We start from the raw sequence: 21,134 nt of genomic DNA on the forward strand, positions 1-21,134 counted from the left end.
CCCGCGCCACCCCTCCCCTCCCCGCCGTGCCCGCTTCCAAGATGGCGGCGGCGCCTTCAGCCACTTCCGCCCCGTCTTCTTCCCGGCTTCCTTTCCCGCCACGGGCGAGAGCTCGCGAGAGCTCGCGGGAAAAGGGGCGGGGCCGCGGTGCCACGTCGGGCCCGGAGCAGGAGGGAACGGAGCGCGCGGACGGTGAGGACCCTTCCCGGGGCATAGAGAGGGGGATAGAAGGGCCCCGCCGCCGGCCGCTCTGCCGCCCCCCCCGCCCCTTCACTCTATGGCCGGGCCCACCGCCCTCTCTACGGCCCTTCCCGCCGGTTTCCGTGCGGTGGCCGCTCCGGCCGCTTCTTCCCCCTCTCTATGGTGCCCCTGGGGCGCCGCTCTGCACCCTCAGCCCTTCGTCTCTGTGGTGGGGTCGCTCTGGCTCCGCTTCGTCTCTATCGTGTGGCCCCTTAGGACCGCTCTAGCCCCCCGTCCCGCCACTCTGGGATCCGTCTCTATGGTCGGTCCTATGGGTGCTTTTGGGGCTTGTCTGGGCACTCATCGCTTCGTCTCTATGGTAGAGTTAGTTGGCGCCGCTCTATCTCCTCTTCAGCTCTATGGTGTGGCCCGTTGGGGCCGCTCTAGCCCCCCGTCCCACCACTCTGGGCTCTGTCTCTATGGTCTGTCCCTTGGGAGCCATTGGGGCTTGTCTGGACACTCATCCCTTCATCTCTATGGTAGGGTTGGTTGGTGTCTCTCTGTCTCCACTTAATCTCTATGGTATGGCCCATTAGGGCCACTATAGCCCCCCATGTCACCACTCTATGGCAGAACTGAGGGTGCGTCTCTGGGCTCTGTCTCTATGGTCTCCCCCCCCACCTTCCCCCCCACCTCTGGGAGCCGTTGGGGTTTGTCTGGACACTCATTCCTTCAACTCTATGGTAGAGTCAGTTGGTGCCACTCTGTCTCCTCTTCATCTCTATGGTATGACTTATTGGGGCCGCTCTAGCCCCCCATCCCACCACTCTATGGCACAACCAAGGGCGCCACTCTGGGCTCTGTCTCTATGGTCTCTCCCACGACCACCCTTAGGAGCCGTTGGGGCTTGTCTGGGCGCTCATCCCTTTGTCTCTGTGGTAGGAGCCATTGGTTGACCCGTCTCCCCTCACCGGGGCAATGGCGGCGGCCGCCCGGACACGAGGACTCGGCGCTGCCCTCACCGCCGCCATTGCCGTGCTGGCCCTCTGCCTGTTGCCAGCCCCCACCGCCTCGCACGAGGGTGGCCACTCGCACGAGGACCTGCACCACGGCCACAGCCACTCACACGAGGGCATGTACCACGGGCATCACGGCCACTCGCACGAGGACCTGCACCACGGCCACTCGCACGAGGGCATGTACCACGGCCACGGCCACTCGCACGAGGACATGTACCACGGGCACGGCCACTCGCACGAGGGCATGTACCATGGCCATCATGGCCACTCGCACGAGGACCTCCACCACGGCCACAGCCACGCACACGAGGGCTTGCACCACGGCCACTCGCACGAGGACATGTACCACGGCCACTCGCACGAGGGCTTGTACCACGGGCACCACGGCCACTCGCACGAGGACGCCCACCGCCCCTCGCACGAGCGTTTGCCCCCAGATCCCCCCAAACCGCCACCCCCGCGGAAGGACACGGTGACGCTGTGGATGCACGTGAGTGTCCCCACCCCCCCCCCCCCCCACCAAAGACCCCTTGGGGATGTTGTGGGGGGGGAGGGGGAGTGGCACCCTGTGACCCACCCACCCCACCCCCCCCCGTCCTGCGTGTCCCCTCGCAGACGATGGCGGCCACCTTGGTGATCAGCGCCGCCCCGTACCTCGTCCTCTTCCTCATCCCGGTGGAGTCCAACGCCCCCCGGCACCAGGGGCTCCTCAAGCTGCTCCTCAGCTTTGCGGCGGGGGGGCTGCTGGGGGACGCCTTCCTCCACCTCATCCCCCACGCCCTGGGTGAGTGTCCCTTTCTGCATTGTCGCCGTGTCCCCGTCCCCGTCCCCCCCCCCCCGGCCACCTTGGGGACAGCGGGGAAGTGGTGGCGCTCACCCTCCTGTCCTTTGTGTCCCCCCCCGCAGCCCCCCACGCGCATCACGGCGAGGGCGGTCCCGCGCACGCCCAGCCGGGTGGCCACGGCCACTCGCACCACGGTAAGGACACTTAGAGGGGGTGGAGGGTGGGGGGGGCGGGGGGTGACCGTGGGGACAAGGAGGGGACAGTGCCACCGCTCACGGTGTCCCCCTGGCCCAGGCCAGGAGCACGGCCGCATGCTGACAGTGGGGATGTGGGTGCTGGCTGGCATCGTGGCCTTCCTGGTGGTGGAGACCTTCGTGAGACACGCCAAAGGTGGCCACGGCCACAGCCATGGCCACGGTAGGTGACATCTCCGCGGGGGGGTGCGGGGGGGGGGACACTGAGCCCCCCCCCCACCACCTCGTTGTCCCCCTCCCCAGGGGTCAAGGCCAAGAGCAGCTCCAGCGAAGGTGAGGAGGAGCCGGGGGCGGCGGGGCGGCGGGGGGAGAGGACGGCCACCAAGGGCCACCGCGGCAAGAGCCGGCCGGCGGGGAAGGCCACCGAGGAGTCGGGTATGGGGACGCGGGGACACCGAGGCGGGGGGGGGGCACGTGACAAGGACTGGGGAGGACCCTGATGGGGACAGGGACAGTGGGGATGGGATGGGGGACAGGGATAGGGGGGCAAGAGGGACCCCAATGGGGACAAGGACACTGGGGGGGGTGACGAGAACTGGGGGGGGACCCCAATGGGGACAGGGACACTGGGAGGGGGGACAAGGACTGGGGGAGGACCCTGATGGGGACAGGGACAGTGGGGATGGGATGGGGGATGGGGACAGGGGGGCAAGAGGGACCCTGATGGGGATGGAGACACTGGGGGTGGGACAGGGGACAGGGAGGGGGGGGCAAGAGGGACACCAGTGGGGACAAGGACACTGCGAGGGGTGACAAGGACTGGGGAGGGCCGCGATGGGGACAGGGGCAGTGGGAGTGGGACAGGGGACAGGGATGGGGGGGCAAGAGGGACCCGGATGGGGACAGGGACACTGCGGGGGGGGGCGGGGGGGCGGGGGAAGGGGATCCTTCCAGGGACAAGGACAGGAGGACAAGAGGGACCCCAGTGGGGACAAGGACACGCAGGGTGACAAGGGCTGGGGGGGGGGGACACCAATGGGACAGGGACAATGGTGGGGAGGTGACAAGGACTGTAGGGGGGCCCCAGTGGGGACGGGGACACTGGAGGGGGGGTGACAGGGACTAAAGGGGACATGGGGACCCCAGTGGGGACAGGGACACTGGAGGGGGGGTGACAGAGACTGGAGGGGACCCCAGTGGGGACAGGGCCACTGAGGGGGGTGACAGGGACTGGAGGGGACCCCAGTGGGGATGGGGACACTGGAGGGGGGTGACAGGGACTAAAGGGGACACGGGGACCCCAGTGGGGACAGGGACTAAAGGGACATGGGGACCCCAGTGGGGACAGGGACACTGGAGAGGAGGTGACAGAGACTGGAGGGGACCCCAGTGGGGACGGGGACACTGGAGGGGGGGTGACAGAGACGGGAGGGGACAAGGGCCATCTCCAGGGCCACTGGAGCGGGGGCCATCTGGGAGCCTGATGGGGGACAGGCACCCCGTGGGGCAAGGGACAGGAGGGGACAGTGGGACCCCACGGGGACACTGGGACAGGGAGGGGGGTGACAGGGAAGGTGACGTCCCCCGGCTGTCCCCGCAGCCATGGAGGTGTCGGGGTACTTGAACTTGGCGGCCGACGTGGCTCACAACTTCACGGACGGGTTGGCCATCGGGGCCTCCTTCCTGGCGGGGACGGGCTTGGGGACGGTGACGGCGGTGACGGTGCTGCTGCACGAGCTGCCCCACGAGGTGGGCGACTTCGCCATCCTCGTCCAGTCCGGCTGCAGCAAGCGCAAGGTGAGAGGTCCCAGTGCTCCCAGTTAACCCCCAGTACCCCCCCCCCCACACACACACCTCCCCGGTACCCCCCAGTGTCCCCAGCAACCACGGTGTGTCACCAGTACCCCTGGTGACCCCAGCGACCGCAATGTCCCCAGTGACCACAGCGTCCCCAGTACCCCGGTTTTCCCAGTGGCCGCGGTGTCCCCAGTACGCCCAGTGCTCCCGGTAACCAGTGTCCCCAATACCCCACAGTGCCCCCAGGGACCGCAATGTCCCCAGTGTCCCCAGTACCCCCAGTACCCCCGGTGTCCCCAGCACTGCAGGTGTCCCCAGTACCCCCAATGTCCCCAGTGTTCCTGGTGTCCCCAGTATCCCCAGTGACCGCGGTGTCCCCAGTACTCCAGTGTTCCCAGTAACCACAATGTCCCCGGTACCTGCAGTGTCCCCAGTACGCCCAGTGCTCCCAGTAACTGGTGTCCCCAGTGCCCCCAGTACCCACCAGTACCCCACAGTGCCCCCAGTGACCACAATGTCCCCAGTGCCCCCAGTGTCCCCAGTGCCCTCAGTACCCCTGGTGTCCCCAGTACCCCCAATGTCCCCAGTATGCCTGGTGTCCCCAGTATCCCCAGTAACCCTGGTGTCCCCAGTGCCCCTGGTGTCTCCAGCACTCTGGGTGTCCCCAGTGTCCCCAGTACCCCCAATGTCCCCAGTATTCCTGGTGTCCCCAGTACCCCCAGGTAACCTCGGTGTCCCCAGTACCCCCAGCATCACCAGTGTCCCCAGTCCCCCCAGTACTTCTGGTGTCCCCAATATTGCCGGTGTCCCCAGTACCCCTGGTGCCCCCAATGTCCCCAGTACCCCTGGTGTCCCCAGTACCCCCAGCACCCCCGATGTCCCCAGTATCCCTGGTGTCCCCAGTGCCCCCAGCACCCACGATGTCCCCAGCAACCCCGATGTCCCCAGTACCCCCACCACCCCCCAGTGCCACCGTGTCCCCAGCACCCCCGGTGCCCCCAGTGCCCCCAACACCGCCAATGTCCCCAGTACCCCTGGTGTCCCCCATACCCCCAGTACCCCCGGCACCCCCAGTGTCCCCAGCACCCCCAATGTCCCCAGTGCCCCCGGCACCCCCGGTGTCCCCAGTGCCCCCGGTGTCCCCACCAGTGCCCCCCAGTGCCACCCTGTCCCCGCCCGCAGGCCATGCGGCTGCAGCTGGTGACGGCGCTGGGCGCGGTGGCGGGGGCGGCCTGCTCGCTGCTGGCGGAGGGGGCGGGGGAGGCCGCCATGCTGGGGGTCCTGCCCTTCACCGCCGGTGGCTTCATCTACGTGGGGACCGTCACCGTCCTCCCCGAGCTGCTGCGGGACGCGGGGGCCCCTCCAGTCCCTGCTCCAGCTCCTGGGGCTACTGGCCGGCGTCGCCATGATGGTGGCCATCGCCCACTACGAGTAGGGGACCATGGGAACGAGTTGGGGGGCGGGGGGGAGGGGGGGGGCGGGGAGGTGTCCCCAGTCGTGTCCACCCCCCCCTTACACGTGCCCCATTTTAGGGGGGCTCATCCCTCTGGGGAGGGGGAGCCACCTTCAGCCAGGGACCAATCTGGGGGGGGGAGCCGGGGAGCCCCATCATTTCAGGGGGGGCTCACTGGGATGGGGGGGGGGGCTCCCCGATTTAGGGGGGGGGTTCCCTGATTTAGGGGGGGGGTCCCTGATTTGGAGGGGAGTCTCCTTGGGATTGATTTGGGGGAGGTCCCTGATCTGGGGGGCTCCCTGGGAAATGGGGGGCCCTCCTGATTAGGGGGGTCCCTGGGATTGGGGTGGGTCCCTGATATGGGGGGGCTACCCATAATTTCGGGGGGCTCACTGGGATGGGGGGCGCCCCTGATTTAGAGGGAGGGCCCTGGGATGGGGGGGGCCCCCTGATTTGGGGGGGTCCCTGATATGGGGGGAGTTCCATGAGATTGGGGGGGCCTCCTGATTTGGGGGGGTCCCTGATATGGGGGGGTTCCATGAGATTGGGGGGTTCCCTCACTTGGGGGGGCTCCCTGGGAATGGGGGGGCTCCCTGGGATTGGAGGGCTCCCTGATTTGGGGGGGGTGTCCCTGATATGGGGGGGCTCCCTGATTTTGGGGTGTTCCTGGGATGAGTGGGGGCTCCCTGGGATGGGGACCAAAGTGGGGGGGAGACAGCCAGGCATCCGGGCCATGGGGTGCCCTGTTGCCGGGTGGATTTTGGGGTGTTGGGGGGGGTATTTTTTGTAATGACTGTTACGGATTATGGCTTTGATTAATTAAAAAAGAAATGTTGAGCTGAGCCGGACGGGCCCTGAGGGCATCCATGGGGCCAGGCCCTACGGGGGACCCAGGAATCCGGGTGACGCCAAAAACCCACGGAAAAAAAATGGGAAAAAAGCGGGGGGGAAATTAGGGCTGTTGGAGGACCGACCATAGAGCGGGGGTGTAGAGCGGTCGCGCGCCGTGCCCGCTCCGCGGCGCCTCGCTGGTCACTTCCGGTGCCGCCATGGCCTCGGCGGGGCGACTCGGCGGGGCCGTGGCGCTGGTGACAGGTGGCCGTGACGTGGTGTGGTGTGGGGGGGGGACGACACCCACGTGGGGCGGGGTCACGTGTGACGTGGGGGGGCGTGGGGACACGGGGAGGGGGGGGACACACAGAGTCCCCAAGGGGGGGTGACAGTCACCAAGGGAGGGGGGAGGTGACAGGCCCCAGGCGGGGACATTCGGGGGAACACAGGCCTCTGTGACGGGGGGGAGAGGGGGGGCAGATGGGGGGGACACGGGGGGACAACCCCCTGTGACACGTGGAGGGGGCGTGACAGCCCACGGGGGACCCTGGGGTTGGGGGGGGGCGGGGGGCAAACCTCTGTGACATGAGGTGACAGAGCCCCATGGGTGGCGCTTTGGGGGGGGTGACAGACCCCACTGTTGACACCGTTAGAGGGGTGACAATGCCTGTGACACTTGGGACAGGGGACAGACCCCACGGGTGGCACCGTGGGAGGGGAGGGACAATCTTTTGTGACACTTCAGGACAAGGGACAGGCCCCACGGGTGGCATTTGGGGGGGTGACATACCCCACAGGTGGCACCATGGGAGGGGGGATAATCCCTGCGACACCGGGGACAGGGGACAGATGCCATGGGTGACACTTGGGGGAGGGTGAAACACCCCATGGGTGGCACTGGGGGGGGTGACAGACCCCACGGGTGGCACTTTGGAGGGGGGACAGGCCCCACGGGTGACACCGTTAGAGGGGCAACAATCCCTGTGACACTTGGGACAGGGGACAGACCCCACAAGTGACGCTTGGAGGGGGGTGACAGGCCCCATGGCTGACACTTGGGAGGGTGAAACCCCCCACGGGTGACACTGGGGGATGAAATTCCCCCCAGGTGACACTTTTGGGGGGGGTGACAGACCCCGCAGGTGGCACTTTGGGGGGCTGACAGACCCCACAGCTGGCACTCGGGTGGGGGGACACAATCCCCTGGGCCACGTGGGGTGGGTGACAGATAACCCGTGGGGGGTGTCCTGAGTGGGGCACCCCACGGGTGACACCCCCCCCCACGTGTGTGACACACACACCCCCCCACCCTCCCACCCCGGTGTGACAGGAGGTGCCAGCGGTATCGGCCGGGCCGTCTGCGCCCGCCTGGCACGGGAGGGCGCCCGGGTGGCGGTGGCCGACCGGGATGAAGCGGGGGCTGGGGACACCGTGGGGGGGCTCCACGCTGGGGGGGGGACACCCCACGCCAAGATGGGGAGCCCCCCCCACCGGCCCCACGCCGCCTTCGGGGTGGACGTGGCCTCGGCCCCCAGTGTCACCCAGCTGCTGGCCCGTGTCCAGGTAAACCCCCCCCTCAAACCCCGAGTGGGGACACAGGGGGGGCCCCATGTCCCTCCCCCCCCACCCATGTGTGTGTCCCCACCCTCCCCCCGGTGCAGGAGCATTTTGGGGCCCCCCCCAGCGTCTGCGTGGGGTGCGCCGGTGTCACCCGGGACGAGTTCCTGCTGCGGCTGGGGGAAGGGGACTTCCAGGAGGTGCTGGGGGTCAACCTGACGGTACGGGGACATTTTGGGGACAAGGGGGGGCATGGGGACATCAGGGGACATCGAGGGGCATGGGGGACACGGGGACATGGGGGACATTAGAGACAGGGTGACATCGGGGAACATGGGAGGATATGGGGACATGGGGGACACGGGGACATGGGGGACATCGGGGGCACACAGGGACATGGGGGGACATAGGGACATCAGGGGACATGGGGACGGGGGGACACGGGAGGATATGGGGACACGGAGGACATGACATGGGGGACAGTGGGACGGGGACAGGGAGGACACAGGGACATTGGAGGGACACGGGGACATGGGAATGGGGACAGGAGGGTTGTGGGTGATATGGGGGACATTGGGGGACATCGGAGGGACATGGGGACATCGGGGGGACGTTGGGGATGTCAGGGGGACATGAGGGACGCGGGGATATGGGGACAAGGGAGGACATGGGGACATCAGGGGGACATGGAGGACATGCGGACATCTGGGGGGCAATGGGACAGGGAGAGAGAGAACACAGGAACATTGAGGGGACATCAGGGGACATGGGGACAGGAGGGACATGGGTGATATGGGGGACATGGGGACATCAGGGGAACATGGGGGACATGGGGACATCAGGGGGACACGGGGGGGCATTGGGGATGTGGGGGGTACATGTGGGACACAGGGGCACGTGAGGTACATGGGGACATATGGGGGACATCGGGGGGGACATGGGGGGATGGGGACATGGAGGGGGACATCCCCCGCCCTCCATGGCCCCTTGTCCCCCCCCAGGGGACCTTCCTGGTGACACAGGCAGTGGCCCGGGCGCTGGTGGCCGCGGGGGCTCCTGGTGGCTCCATCATCCATGTGGGCAGCATCGTGGGCAAGGTGGGCAGTGCCGCGGGACTGGGGACAAGGACAAGGGTGTCACCCCCCACATTGGTGTCACACACACACACACACCCCCACTCCTGTCACCCCCCCACCTTGTGGCACCCCGTCCTCTTGTCACCCCCCCAAGGTGGGCAACCTGGGCCAGGCCAACTACGCGGCGTCCAAGGCCGGGGTGGAGGGACTGACCCGGACCTGTGCCAAGGAGCTGGCCAAGTAGGGGACATGGGGACACTGAGGGGGGGGGGACGGACACCCCGAGCCCCACGGGCACATGCAGGGACAGGGGGGGACATGGGGATGGGGGGGGATGGGGGAACAGAGGGACAGGTGGGACACGGGGCACAGGGGGACATGGGGACATAGAGGGCACATGGGGACATAGAGGGCACATGGGGACACCGAGGTGGGGGGGACACCCCGAGCCCCACGAGCACATGCAGGGACAGGAGGGACATGGGGGGACATGGGGATGTGGGGGGACATGGGGACATAGGAGAGATATGGGGGCGGGGACATGGGTACATGCGGGGACAGGGGGGACATGGGGGGACATGGGGGGACATAGGGACGGGGGGGACATGGGGATGTGGGCGGAGGTGGGGACATGGGGGGGACATGGGGACACTGCGGGGGACACGGGGATGGGGGGGGCATGGGGTGACGGGAGGGCACGGGGGCACGGGGACATGGGAACGTGGGGGGCGTGAGAAAACGGGGAACATGGGGACCTGGGGGGAGATGCGGACATGGGGGGGACATAGGGACACTGGGGGTGGGACAGGGGGACACAGGGACACAGGGGGACATGGGGACACAGTGGGGGGGGACACCCCGAGCCCCACGGATGTCCCTGTCCCCCACCCCCAGGTTCGGGATCCGGTGCAACGCGGTGTTGCCGGGGTTTATTGTCACCCCCATGACGGACAAGGTGCCCCCCAAGGTGCTGGAGAAGGTAATGGGGGGGGGGGGGTGACACGGGGAGGGGACACTTGGGGACACGGATGGGGTGACGCTGTCCTGGCTCAGTTTGCAGGGATGGTGCCGATGGGACGCCTCGGGGACCCGGAGGGTGAGTGGAGACATGGGGGGACGTGGGGGGACATGGGGACGGGAGGGGACGGGGGGACACGGGGAGACAGGGGGACATGGAGACAGGAGGGGACAGGGGGATGGGGGGGCATGGGGTGACACGGGGACACGGGGGGACATGGGGTGACATAGGGACAGGGGGACATGGGGATGTGGGGGGGGACAGAGGGACAGGGGGATGTGGGGACATGGGGGGACATGGGGATATAGGGGGGACATGGGGATGTGGGAGGACATAGGGACGGGAGGGGACAGGGGGACAGAGGGACATGGGGGCGGGGACATGGGCCCATGAGGGGACAGGGGGGACATGGGGACAGGGGGGTAAGGGGGCATGTGGGGATGGGGGGGATATGGGGACAGGGGGACATGGGGATGTGGGGATGTGGGGACAGGGGGGACGTGGGGACTGGGGGGACATAGGGACAAGGGGGACATAGGGGGGACATGGGGTGACATGGGGACGTGGGGGGACAGGGGGATGTGGGGGGACACGGGGACACAGGGGGACAGGAGGGTCCCCTGGGTGTCACCATGTCCCGTCCCCCCCCCCAGACGTGGCGGACGTCTGCGCCTTCCTGGCCTCGGAGGAGAGCAGCTACATCACGGGGGCCAGCGTGGAGGTGACAGGTGGGGACGTGCTGTCACCCCCCCCCGGTGTCACCCCCCCAGTGTGCCTGTGTGTCCCCCGGTGTCCTTGTGTCTTCCCCCCAGTGTCCCCGTGCCACCCCCCAGCAGTGTCCCCATGTCCTTTCCCAGCATCCCCGTGTCCCCGTGTCCCCCTGTCCCCCCCACAGTGTCCCTATGTCCCCTCCATGTCCCCCCCAGTGTCCTCATGCCCCGCATGTCCCCTTGTCCCCCCCACATCCCCATGTCCCCCCTATGTCCGCATCTCCCCCACAGTGTTTCCATGTCCCCCCCGCAGTGTCCCTATGTCCCCGCCACGTCCCCTCAGTCTCCCTGTGTCCCCCCATCTCCCCATGCCCCCCCATGTCCCTGTGTCCCCCTGTCCCCCCCCCCAGTGTCCCCATGTCTCCCCCGTGTCCCTGTCTCCCACACAGTGTCCCTATGTCCCCCTCGTGTGTCCCCCCAATGTCCCCACGTCCCCCTGTTTCCTCATGCCCCCCCCAGTGTCCCCATGTCCCCCAGTGTCCCCATGTCCCCCCACAGTGTCTCCATGCCCCCCCAGTGTCCCTATGTCCCCCCTTCCCCATCTCCCCCCCAGTGTCCCCATGTCTCTCCCATGTCCCCATGTCCCCCATCTCCCCATGCCCCACCGTGTCCCTCTGTCCCCCTCACAGTGTCCCCATGTCCCCCCCATGTCCCTGTGTTTCCCCCCCCATGTCCCCTTGTTGTCCCCCCCCCAGTGTCCCTGTCCCCACTATCTCTCTCCTTTCAGGGGGACTCTTCATGTGACAGATCCGGACAAACCCCCCCCCGTGTCACCCCCCCCTGTGTCACCCCCTCCCAAATAAACGGGGTGACACCCCCCACCCCCCCCCGCTGTCACCGCCTCTGCTGTCGCGTGGATGTCACCTGCTGTCCCCCAGGCATCCCCCCCAGGTGTCACCCCCCTGTCCTGCGGGGGGTGACAATGGGGGGTGGGGGTCTCAGGGTGGGGGGGTGGTGTCCCAGACACCTGGGTCCCCTGCCCTACAAGGCGGGGGGGGTCTTGGGGGGGGGGTCCCCCGTCCTTTGGGTGACAATGGGGGGGTCTCAGGGGGGGTCCCCCACCTGGATACCTGGGTCCCTTGCCCTAATTGGGGTGACGGGGGGGGGGTCTCGGGGCGGGGGGTGTCTCCCATCCGGACACTTGGGTCCCCTGCCCTAAATGGGGTGACAAGGGGGGGGTTTTGGGGGGGGGGTGTCCTTTATAGGGTGACAAGGGGGTGGTTCTTGGCTGGGGGGGGGGAGAGGGGTGTCCCCTTGCCCGGACATTTGGGTCCCCTGCCCTAATTGGGGTGACAACGGGGGGGGGGGGGGTGTCTCCTACCCAGGGGGGGGTCCTCCAACCCGGACACTTGGGTCCCTTGTCCTGTGTAGGGTGACAAGTGGGGGGGGGGGGGAGTGTCTTGAGGGGGGGAGGTCCCCCACCCGGACACCTGGGTGCTCCGTCCTGCGTGGGGTGACAACGGAGGGGGTGTTTTGGGGGGGGTGGGGTGTCCCCCACCCGGACACTTGGGTCCCCTGTCTTAATTGGGGTGACAACGGGGGGGTCTGGGGGGGAGGGTCCCGGACACGTGGGTCCCCTGCCCTACGAGGGGGGGATCTTGGGAGGGGGGCGGGGGGGGTGGTCTCCCACCCGGACGCCTGGATCCCTTTGCGCTGCCTCAGTTTCCTCCCCCTTTCCATCCCCCCCCCCCCCCCCCGCCACCCCCGAGCTGGGGCCGGGGCCGGGGCCCGGGGACAAAGGGGGCGGGGGGGAGGGGCGGAGGGGGAGGGGCGGGGGAGGGGGCGGGGGCCCCGTTTGAAGCCGGCGCCCGGTGGGGGCCCGGGAGATGCCGCCCATTCAGGGCCCCGTCACTCGGGGCAACCGGGGCTTTAAGGATGGCGGGGTGAGGGGGGGGGGGGGGAGAGTTGAGGGGGGGTGTCCCGGGGGTCCCCGCGCTGGGTGGCCCCCACCCGGGGGGGGGTGGGAAAAGGGGGGGGGGCGGCCCCGGCTTTGTGCCCCGCCGTCCTCCGCCATTACCGGCCGCCGGGCCGAGCGGGGACCGGAGGGAGCGCTCCGGTCAGCGGGGTTAGAGGGGGCGAACCGGGCCGGGGCGGGGAGGGGTTTGGTACGGTTGGAAGACGGGGGGGGGGACACCCCACGGGTGTTCGTGGGAGGGAAGTTGGGGGGGGGGGGCGGGAGAGGGGCACCGGAGGGGGGGTCCCGGTGGAGGCGGGGATGCTCCCCGGTGGGTCCCGACCCACTCCCGGTGGATCTCGACACCCCCCGGGATGCTCCATCCCACTCCCGGGGGGTCCCGGGACCCCCTCGGGATGCTCCATCCAGCTCCCGGTGGATCCCGGAACGCCCCCGGGATGCTCCATCCCGTTCCCGGTGGATCCCGACCCGCTCCCGGTGGATCCCGGACCCTCCTGGTGAATCCCGGGACCCCCCCGGGCTGTTCCATTCCGCTCCCGTTGGTTCCCGACGGGCTCCGGGTGGATCACGACCCGCTCCCGGTGGATCCCGGACCCTCCCGGTGGACCCCGACCGGCTCCCGGTGGATCCCGACCCCGCTCCCCGACGGACCCCGACCCCGGCCCCCGGTGGTCCCTGCCCCCCCCCGGGATGCTCCCACCCGGTCCCTAACGGAACCCGGAACCCCCAGGGTGCTCCATGCCGCTCCCGTTAGTTCCCGACCCGCTCCCGGTATATCCCGACCGACTCACGGTGGATCCCGACCCACTCCCGATGGACCCCGACGCCGGCCCCGGTGGTCCCCGGCCCCCCCGGAATGCCCCGATCCGCTGCCGGTAGATCCCGACCCGGTCCTTAACGGATCCCGGACCCCTCCGGGATACACCGACCCGGCCCCCGACCCGCTCCCGGTGGTCCCCGGACCTGCCCCGAGATGCTCCGACACGGTCCCGGTGGATCCCGACCCGCTCCCTGTGGATCCCGATGCGTTCCCGGTGGTCCTGGGAACCCCCCCCGGGATGCTCCATCCCGCTCTCGGTGGATCCCGATGCGGTCCCGGTGGTCCGCGGCCCCCCCCGGGCTGCTCCAACCCGGTCCCCGACGGACCCCGACACCCCCCGGGATGCCCCGATCCACTCCCGGTGGACCCAGACCCGGTTCCCGGGATACTCCTGTCCGGTCCCAGATCCCCGGGCTCCCCCGACTCGCCCCCCGACGGATCCCGACCCGCTCCCAGTGGTCCCCGGCCCACCCCGGAATGCTCCGACCCGCTCCCGGTGGACCCCGACCCGCTCCCTAACGGATCCCGGATCCCCCGGGATGCTCCGACTCGGTCCCCGGTGGTCCCCGGCCCCCCCCGAGATTCCCCAATCCGCTCCCCGATGCATCCCGAGCCGCTCCCGGTGGTTCCCGGACCCCCCGGATGCCCCGACCCACGCCCTGGTGGACCCCGGATCCCACGGCTGCCCCCGCTGCCGTCCCCGGTGGATCCTGACCCGCTCCCGGTAGACCCGGTCCCCGGGATGTCCCGACCCGTTCCTGGCGGCCCCCGACCCTCTCCCCGGTGAACACCGGACCCCCCGGAGCCGCCCCCACCCGGTCCCCGTTGTTCCATCCCCTGTTCCCCCGCCACCGGCGGCTCCTCCCGGGGGTCCCCGACGGTACCGAGCTCCCCACGCCCCCCCACCACCCCCCCCGCAACGCGTGTCAACGGGAAGGAGCGAGCCCGGCGGGGCCGCCCCGCACGGTTCGGGCTCCGGCTGCTCGGGGCGACCCCGGGACCGGGGATCCCGGGGGTCCCGGTGCCCACCCCCCCCCATGCCGAGCACCGGCTCGTGATTGTCCAAACGCAATTCTTGTGTGGGCGGCCGAGAGTTGGGGTGTGGACGTCGTGAGCCGGGGCTCCCACCGACAACGGGCACCGGAGCACCCGGGGAGGCACCAGGGAGGGCACCGGGGTGGGCACCGGAGAGGGGAGAGCCGGGGCTCCCACCGACGCCGGGCACCGCGGGCACCTAGGGGGAGGAGCAGAGCCGGGGGTCCCACCGACACCGGGGGTTGGGGGGGGCATCGTGGGGAGCAGAGACGGGAATCCCACGGACACGGGGCACCGGGGGTAGAGGGGAGGGGGCAGCGGGAGGGGGAAAATCCGGGGCTCCCACCCGCACCGGGCACGGGAGGGGCAGCGGGGGGGGGACACAAAGCAGGGGCTCCCACGGACACCGGGCACCGGAGGGGTGATGGGGGGGGGTAGACCCGAGGCTGCCACCGACACCGGGCATCGGCGGAACCGGGTGGGGGGGGACCGGGGGGGGCGGATCCCTGGTCTCCCCCGGCCCCGCCCCGCGGCGACAGGTGGCTCCGAGGCCCCGCCCCTGGTGTCTAGACCCCGCCCCTTCTGACCACGACCCCGCCCCTTCTGAACCTGGCCCCGCCCCTTCTGAACCTGGCCCCGCCCCCGGCCCACCCAGCCCCGCCCTCTCTCCTCCCCCTGGCCCCGCCCCGCTGCTCCCCCATTGGTGGCGAGAGGAGAGTGGGAACGGCGAGCGCGCCGGCGCTGAATCCTATTGGCTGCCGGCACCCGCGGGAAAAATCCCGTGGCTGCGATTGGCTGCGGTGGAGGACGGGAGTGTGGGGGGGAGGAAGGTTCGGCGGTGCGGGGCGGCGTGTGACGTCATCACGGCGCGCCAGCAGGAAGTGACGCAATCGGTAGGCGCCGCCACCGTCGGCGAGCGGCAGGAAGGGGGGACCCGCCGGCGGCTGAGGGTGAGGGGGGGTCCGGGACCGGGAGCGGGGCCGGGAGCGGGGAAGGGGGCGGGGGGGAAGGGAGCGGGGAGGGGCCTCCGGTCACCGCCGCCTCGCCGCAGAGCGCCTCGCCCGCCATGGCCGCCCCCGCCAACGCCCAGAGCGCCAGCAAGACCTGGGAGCTGAGCCTGTACGAGCTGCACCGCACCCCGCAGGTCCGGGGGGCACTGGGGGGAAAGGGGGGACACGCACACGGCAGGGGGACGCGCCCACGGGGTGAAACCGGGGCGGGGGGGAGAGAGGGGGACACCCCCGGGGGAGGGGGCACCGGGGGGTGAGGGGGACAGGGGGACACCCCCGAGGAGACGACGACAGGGGGACACCCCCGGGGGTGGGACGACAGGGGGACACCCCCCACGGGGTGACACCGGGGGGAGGGCGACAGGGGGGACACCCCTCGGGGGGAAACCGGGGGGGGGGGCGACAACAGGGGAACGCCGCCACGGGGAGACACTGAGGGCGAGGGGGACAACCCCGGGGGGGACCCCGGAGGTGGGGGGCACAGGGGGACACCCCCATGGGACGACACTAGGGGCGGGAGGGACAGGGGGACACCTCTGAGTGGGGCACCGGGGTGGAGGCGGACACCCCGGGGGGGACACCAGTGGGCGGTCCCCCAAAAAGGGGGGAGATGGGACAGGGGACACATCCGGGGGGGACACACAAGGGCTGGCACCTCCCAGGTGAGGGGTGGGGAAGCGGGGGGCACCCCGGGAGAGGGGGCACCTCATAAAGGGGGGGACAGAGGGAGACCCCCGGGGGGGGGGGAACAGGGGATACAAGGCCTGGGACCTCCCCTAAAATTGGGGGGGAGGTGGTCCTGGGGGAAGGGGGACAGGGGACAGAAGTGCTGTCACCCCCAGTCTGGGGGATGGGCTCAAGGAGTGTCCCCAGGGAGGGGGACAGTGTCTTGTCACTCCAAACCCCAGGATGGGCTCAGGGGGTGTCCTCAGGGTGGAGGGCACCATTGTGTCACCCCAAACGCCAGGGGAGATGGGCTCAGGGGGCGTCCCCAGGGTGGAGTGACAGTGTCCTGTCACCCCGGGAGCTGTGACACAGCTTGTGTGTCCCCCCCCCCAGGAGGCCATCATGGACGGGACGGAGATCGCGGTGTCCCCGCGCAGCCTGCACAGCGAGCTGATGTGTCCCATCTGCCTGGACATGCTGAAGAACACCATGACCACCAAGGAGTGCCTGCACCGCTTCTGCTCCGACTGCATCGTCACCGCCCTGCGCAGCGGGTACGGCGGGCGGGGCGGGGGGGACAACACACACATGGGACGACGACAATGTCACCCACTCAATGGGGGGGGGGGGGTGTCCGCGCGTCACCCCTTGTCCCTTCTCCTTGTCCCCAGGAATAAGGAGTGTCCCACGTGCCGGAAGAAGCTGGTTTCCAAGCGATCCCTCCGACCGGATCCCAATTTTGATGCCCTGATCTCCAAGATCTACCCCAGCCGGGACGAGTACGAGGCCCACCAGGATCGGGTCCTGGCCAAGCTCAGCCGTCTCCACAACCAGCAGGCGTTGAGCAGCAGCATCGAGGAGGGGCTGAAGATGCAGGCCATGCACAGGTGGGACCTCCCAAACCCCCGACGTCCTTTCCACGGGGTCCTCCACAACGTCCTCTTCTCTCAATTGCATGGAGTTGATGGATAGACCGGGTGGACGAGGAACTGGGTGGATGGTGGCATCCAGAGAGTTGCGGTCAACGGCTCCATGTCCAGATGGAGACCAGTGAGGAGTAGTGGCCCTCAGGGGTCTGTACTGGGACCAGTAGTATTCCACATCTTCATTGGGTACATGTGCCACCATCATCCCTTTGGCATGGTCTTCCACAACACTCTCCTCGGATGGAGTTGGTGGAAGGACCATTTGGTGGATGAGGAACTGGGTGGATGGTGGCATCCAGAGGGTTGTGGTCAACAACTCCATGTCCAGCTGGAGACCAGTGAGGGGTGGTAACCCTCAGGGGTCCGTACTGGTACCAGTCCATGCCTTCATCAAGGATACGTGCCACCATCGTCCCTTTGATGTGGTCCTCCACAACATCCTCATCAGTTGGATGGAGTTGATGGAAGGACCATTGGGTGGATGAGGAACCGGGTGGATGGTGGCATCCAGAGAGTGGTGGTCAATGATTCAATGTCTGGATGGAGACCAGTGAGGGGTGGTGGCCCTGGGGACAAGGACATGGACCTGTTGGAGCGAGGCCAGAGGAGGCCACGGAGATGCTCTGAGGGCTGGGACACCTCCCCTGTGAGGCCAGGCTGAGAGAGTTGGGGATGGGCAGCCTGGAGAAGAGGAGGCTCCAGGTGGCCCTCATGGTGGCCCTTCAATACTTCTGGGGACAGAGTATTTGATAAGGTCCATAGCGACGGTTTTAAGGTAAAAAAGGGCAGATTTAGGTAAGATCTAAGGATGAAAGGGTGGGGAGACCCCAGCCCTGGTTGCCCAGAGAGGTGGGAGATGCCCCATCCCTGGAAACAGCCCAGGTTGGATGAGGCTTTGGGCAACCTGGTCTGGTTGGAGATATCCCCACCCACGGAGGAGGTGACCTTCAAAGGTCCCTTCCCACCCCTCCCGTTCCGGTTGATCCCTGGTTTCATCCCGCAGGGCTCAGCGCGTACGGAAGCTGCACCAGGAGTCGGACAATGCCACGTTCAGCGGCGGAGAGGACAACTGCGACAGCCGTTCCCACCTCAGCAACGCCTCAGCCCCCAGCCACCCCGAGGCCGGCCCCAGCCGGAAACGATCCCGAGCTTCCGACGACTCCGGGCCCGATCCCGATCCCGAAACCTCCCACGAAGGTGGGGGGCGAGGGAGCCCCGAGCCGGGGGCGGAGCCGGGCAGCAGCGAGATCGAGCTGGTTTTCCGTCCGCATCCGCTTTTGGTGGAGAAGGGGGAGTACTCGCAGACACGGTGAGGGATGGGGCAGGCAGGGATGGGATGGGGCAGGGATGGGATGGGGCAGGCAGGGATGGGATAGGATGGTGCAGGCAGGGATAAGGGCAGGGACACACCGGGGCAGGCAGGGATGGGAAGAGGAGGGTAGGGATGGGATGGGGCAGGCAGGGATGGGATGAGGGCAGAGATGGGATGATGCAGGCAGGGATGAGGGCAGGGACGCACCAGGGCAGGCAGGGATGGGATGAGGAGGGTAGGGATGGGATGGGGCAGGCAGGGATGGGATGAGGGCAGAGATGGGATGATGCAGGCAGGGATGAGGGCAGGGACACACCAGGGCAGGCAGGAATGGGATGAGGGCAGGGACGGGACGAGGGCAGGCAGGGATGGGATGGGATAGGGCAGGCAGGGACGGGATGGGATAGTGCAGGCAGGGATGGGACAGGATGGGATGGGATAGTGCAGGCAGGGATGGGACGAGGGCAGGGATGGGATGGGATGGGATGGGATGGGATGGGATAGTGCAGGCAGGGATGGGACGAGGGCAGGGATGGGACGGGATGGGATGGGATGGGATAGTGCAGGCAGGGGTGGGACGAGGGCAAGGATGAGCTGGTGCAGGCGGGGATGGGGCAGTGCAGGCAGGGGCTCCAGCACCCCGCTGAGACCCCCCCAGCTCCCCGGGGTGGGTGCCGCCAGCCTCAGGCCTTCCTCCTCCTCCATCTTCCTCCTCCTCATCCTTTCTCTCTTCCTTTTTGTCCCCTCTCTTCCTCTCTCTCATCTCCTTCCTTTCTCTTCCTTCCCTCTCTCCTTCCTCCTTCTGCCCCTCTTCCTCCTCCTCTCCTCTCTCTTCCCACCCCTCCTTCTTCCTCTCATCTCTCTCTCCTTTTCTCTTCCTCCCCTCCTCTTCCTCTCCTCTCCCTCCTCTCTTCCTTCCTCCCCTTTGTCTTCCTCTCCTATTCCTCTTCCTTCCTCCCGTCTTCCTCCTTCTCCCCTTTCTTTCTGCTCCTTCCTCTCTTCTTCATCTCTTCCTCCTCTGCTTTCTCTTCCTTTCTCTCCTTCCTTCTCTCCTCCTTCCTCCTCTTCCCTTTCTTCCTACTCCTTCCTCTTCCTCTCTTCATCTTGTCTTCCTCCTTTCCCTTCCTTCCTCCCATCTCTCTTCTCCTTTCTCCTTCCTTCCTCCTCCTCTCCTCCTTCCCCCCTCTTTCTTTTCCTCTCCTTTCTTCCTACTCCTTCCTCTTTCTCTCTTCTTCCTTTCTTCTCCTTTTCCTCTTTCTCTTCTTTTTCTCCCCTTTTCTTCTCCTTCCTCTTTCTCTTTCTCCTCTCTATTCCTTCCTCCCTTCTATTTTTCTTCCTCCTCCTCTTTCTCCTCCTTTCTCCCTTCTCTTTCTCCTTCTTCTCCTCCTCGTTCTTTCTCTTCCTTTCTCCCCTTTTCTTCCTTCTCCTCTTTCTCCTTTCTTTTTCCTCCTTCCTCCTCCTCCTTCTCTCCTCTTTCTCTTCCTCTCCTTTCTTTCTACTCCTTCCTCTTCCTCTCATGTCCTCTTTCTCTTCCTTCCTCCCCTCTCTTCATCCTCCTCCTCCTCCTTTTCTCTTCCTTTCTTCCTTCTCTTCTTCCTTCCTCCTCCTCCTTCTTTCTACTTCTTCCTCTTCCTCTTTCCTTCCTTTCATCTCTTCCTTTCTCCCCTCTCTTCTTCCTCCTCCTCCTTTTTCTCCTTTCTCCCTTCTTTCTCCTTCTCTTCCTTCCCCTCCTTTCTTCCTCCTCTTTTTTCTCCTTCTCTCCTCTTTCTCTTCCTACTCCTCCTCCTTCCTCTCTTCTTCCTTTAATTTCTTCCTCCTCTTCCTCTTCTTTCCTCCCCTCTCCTCTTCTTTCTCCTCTTTCTTTCTCCTCCTTCTTCCTCTTCCTCCTCTCCTCTATTTCTCTTCCTCTCCTTCCTTCCTTCCTTCCTTCCTCCCCTCCCTCCCTCCCTCCCTCCCTCCCTCCTTTTTCCTTTCCCTCTGTCTCTTCCTTCCTCTCTTCCTCCCTCTCCTCCTCCTGGCGCAGGTACGTGAAGACGACGGCCAACGCCACCGTCGACCACCTTTCCAAGTACCTGGCGCTGCGCATCGCGCTGGAGGAGGCGCCGGGGCCGGGGCCGGAGGCGGCGGCGGGGCTGGAGGAGGTGAGCGAGAAGCAGTACACCATCTACATCACCACCGCCGGCGGAGCCTTCACGGTACCTGGGGGGAAGTGGGGGGGGGGACTGGGGGAGGGGGGTTTGGGGGTGCCAGGGGGTGACCCCACTTCTCTGTCCGTCCCCCCCCCCCCTCAGACCCTCAATGGGTCCCTGACGCTGGAGCTGGTGAACGAGAAGTATTGGAAGGTCAGCAAACCCCTGGAGCTCTACTACGCGCCCACCAAGGAGCAGAAGTAGGAGCGGGGCGGACACCTCAAGACCCGCCCCCCCCCACCTCGGTCTCCCCAACCTCCCCCCCCCGCGAGGTCCCGGCGGTCCTCCAGGACCCTCGGGACCCCCTCGTGTCCCCACAGACTGGCTGGGGGCTCCTTGGGGGGCTCCTGAAGGTGTTTCTCTCTCTCTGGAGCGGCGGCACCTGGGGGATGCTGGGGTGGGGGGGGGCAACAAACGGGGTGGGGGGGGGACACATGGGGGGGCTGCAACAGTCCTTGTCACCTGCTGGGGGACAGAAGGGGGGGTTTATAGTCCCAGTGTCGTTCCCCCCCGCCCCCCGCCCAGGGAAGGACTGGGACAAGGGTGGTCCCCAGTCACCCACTGGTGGTAATGGTGGGGGTG

At 67.4% G+C, this 21,134-nt stretch overlaps 3 protein-coding genes across 6 annotated transcripts; all 3 read left to right on the forward strand.

The window, feature by feature from the left end:
* Window positions 1-96: 96 nt before the first annotated feature.
* On the forward strand, window positions 97-5,422 carry SLC39A7 (solute carrier family 39 member 7). The gene is given in 9 exon segments (XM_054183761.1): window positions 97-192; window positions 1,123-1,689; window positions 1,815-1,983; window positions 2,106-2,177; window positions 2,278-2,400; window positions 2,481-2,612; window positions 3,778-3,974; window positions 5,157-5,327; window positions 5,329-5,422. Coding segments are annotated over 8 exon segments (1,476 nt in total). The 5' UTR covers window positions 97-192; window positions 1,123-1,158; the 3' UTR covers window positions 5,410-5,422.
* Window positions 5,423-6,422: 1,000 nt separating this feature from the next.
* On the forward strand, window positions 6,423-11,506 carry HSD17B8 (hydroxysteroid 17-beta dehydrogenase 8). Of its 4 annotated transcripts, none has more exons than XM_054183812.1 (9): window positions 6,424-6,522; window positions 7,589-7,821; window positions 7,920-8,036; window positions 8,817-8,912; window positions 9,046-9,131; window positions 9,786-9,870; window positions 9,945-9,987; window positions 10,563-10,637; window positions 11,407-11,506. In XM_054183812.1, the coding sequence occupies exons 1-9, from the start codon at window positions 6,477-6,479 to the stop codon at window positions 11,421-11,423; spliced, it is 798 nt and encodes a 265-aa protein (XP_054039787.1). In that variant the 5' UTR covers window positions 6,424-6,476; the 3' UTR covers window positions 11,424-11,506. The 4 variants fall into 4 exon arrangements, with proteins under 4 accessions (XP_054039791.1, XP_054039787.1, XP_054039789.1 ...); XM_054183814.1 differs by having other exon boundaries at window positions 8,838-8,912; XM_054183815.1 differs by lacking the exon at window positions 9,046-9,131.
* Window positions 11,507-15,319: 3,813 nt separating this feature from the next.
* On the forward strand, window positions 15,320-20,969 carry RING1 (ring finger protein 1). Its single transcript, XM_054183801.1, has 7 exons — window positions 15,320-15,399; window positions 15,501-15,593; window positions 16,519-16,679; window positions 16,797-17,012; window positions 18,055-18,360; window positions 20,387-20,558; window positions 20,655-20,969. The coding sequence occupies exons 2-7, from the start codon at window positions 15,516-15,518 to the stop codon at window positions 20,754-20,756; spliced, it is 1,035 nt and encodes a 344-aa protein (XP_054039776.1). The 5' UTR covers window positions 15,320-15,399; window positions 15,501-15,515; the 3' UTR covers window positions 20,757-20,969.
* Window positions 20,970-21,134: the final 165 nt, after the last annotated feature.

The sequence above is a fragment of the Rissa tridactyla genome, chromosome 27, assembly GCF_028500815.1.
Source record: "Rissa tridactyla isolate bRisTri1 chromosome 27, bRisTri1.patW.cur.20221130, whole genome shotgun sequence".
Taxonomy (NCBI): domain Eukaryota; kingdom Metazoa; phylum Chordata; class Aves; order Charadriiformes; family Laridae; genus Rissa; species Rissa tridactyla.

Coding starts and splice junctions, on each gene's coding strand:
- HSD17B8 (XM_054183812.1), top strand. CDS start 6,477: ATGGCCTCGGCGGGGCGACTCGGCGGGGCCGTGGCGCTGGTGACAG. Junction 8,913..9,045: donor TGGGCAGCATCGTGGGCAAG/GTGGGCAGTGCC, acceptor CACCCCCCCAAG/GTGGGCAACCTGGGCCAGGC. Junction 9,871..9,944: donor CCCCCAAGGTGCTGGAGAAG/GTAATGGGGGGG, acceptor GTCCTGGCTCAG/TTTGCAGGGATGGTGCCGAT.
- RING1 (XM_054183801.1), top strand. CDS start 15,516: ATGGCCGCCCCCGCCAACGCCCAGAGCGCCAGCAAGACCTGGGAGCTG. Junction 15,594..16,518: donor AGCTGCACCGCACCCCGCAG/GTCCGGGGGGCA, acceptor CCCCCCCCCCAG/GAGGCCATCATGGACGGGAC. Junction 16,680..16,796: donor GTCACCGCCCTGCGCAGCGG/GTACGGCGGGCG, acceptor CCTTGTCCCCAG/GAATAAGGAGTGTCCCACGT.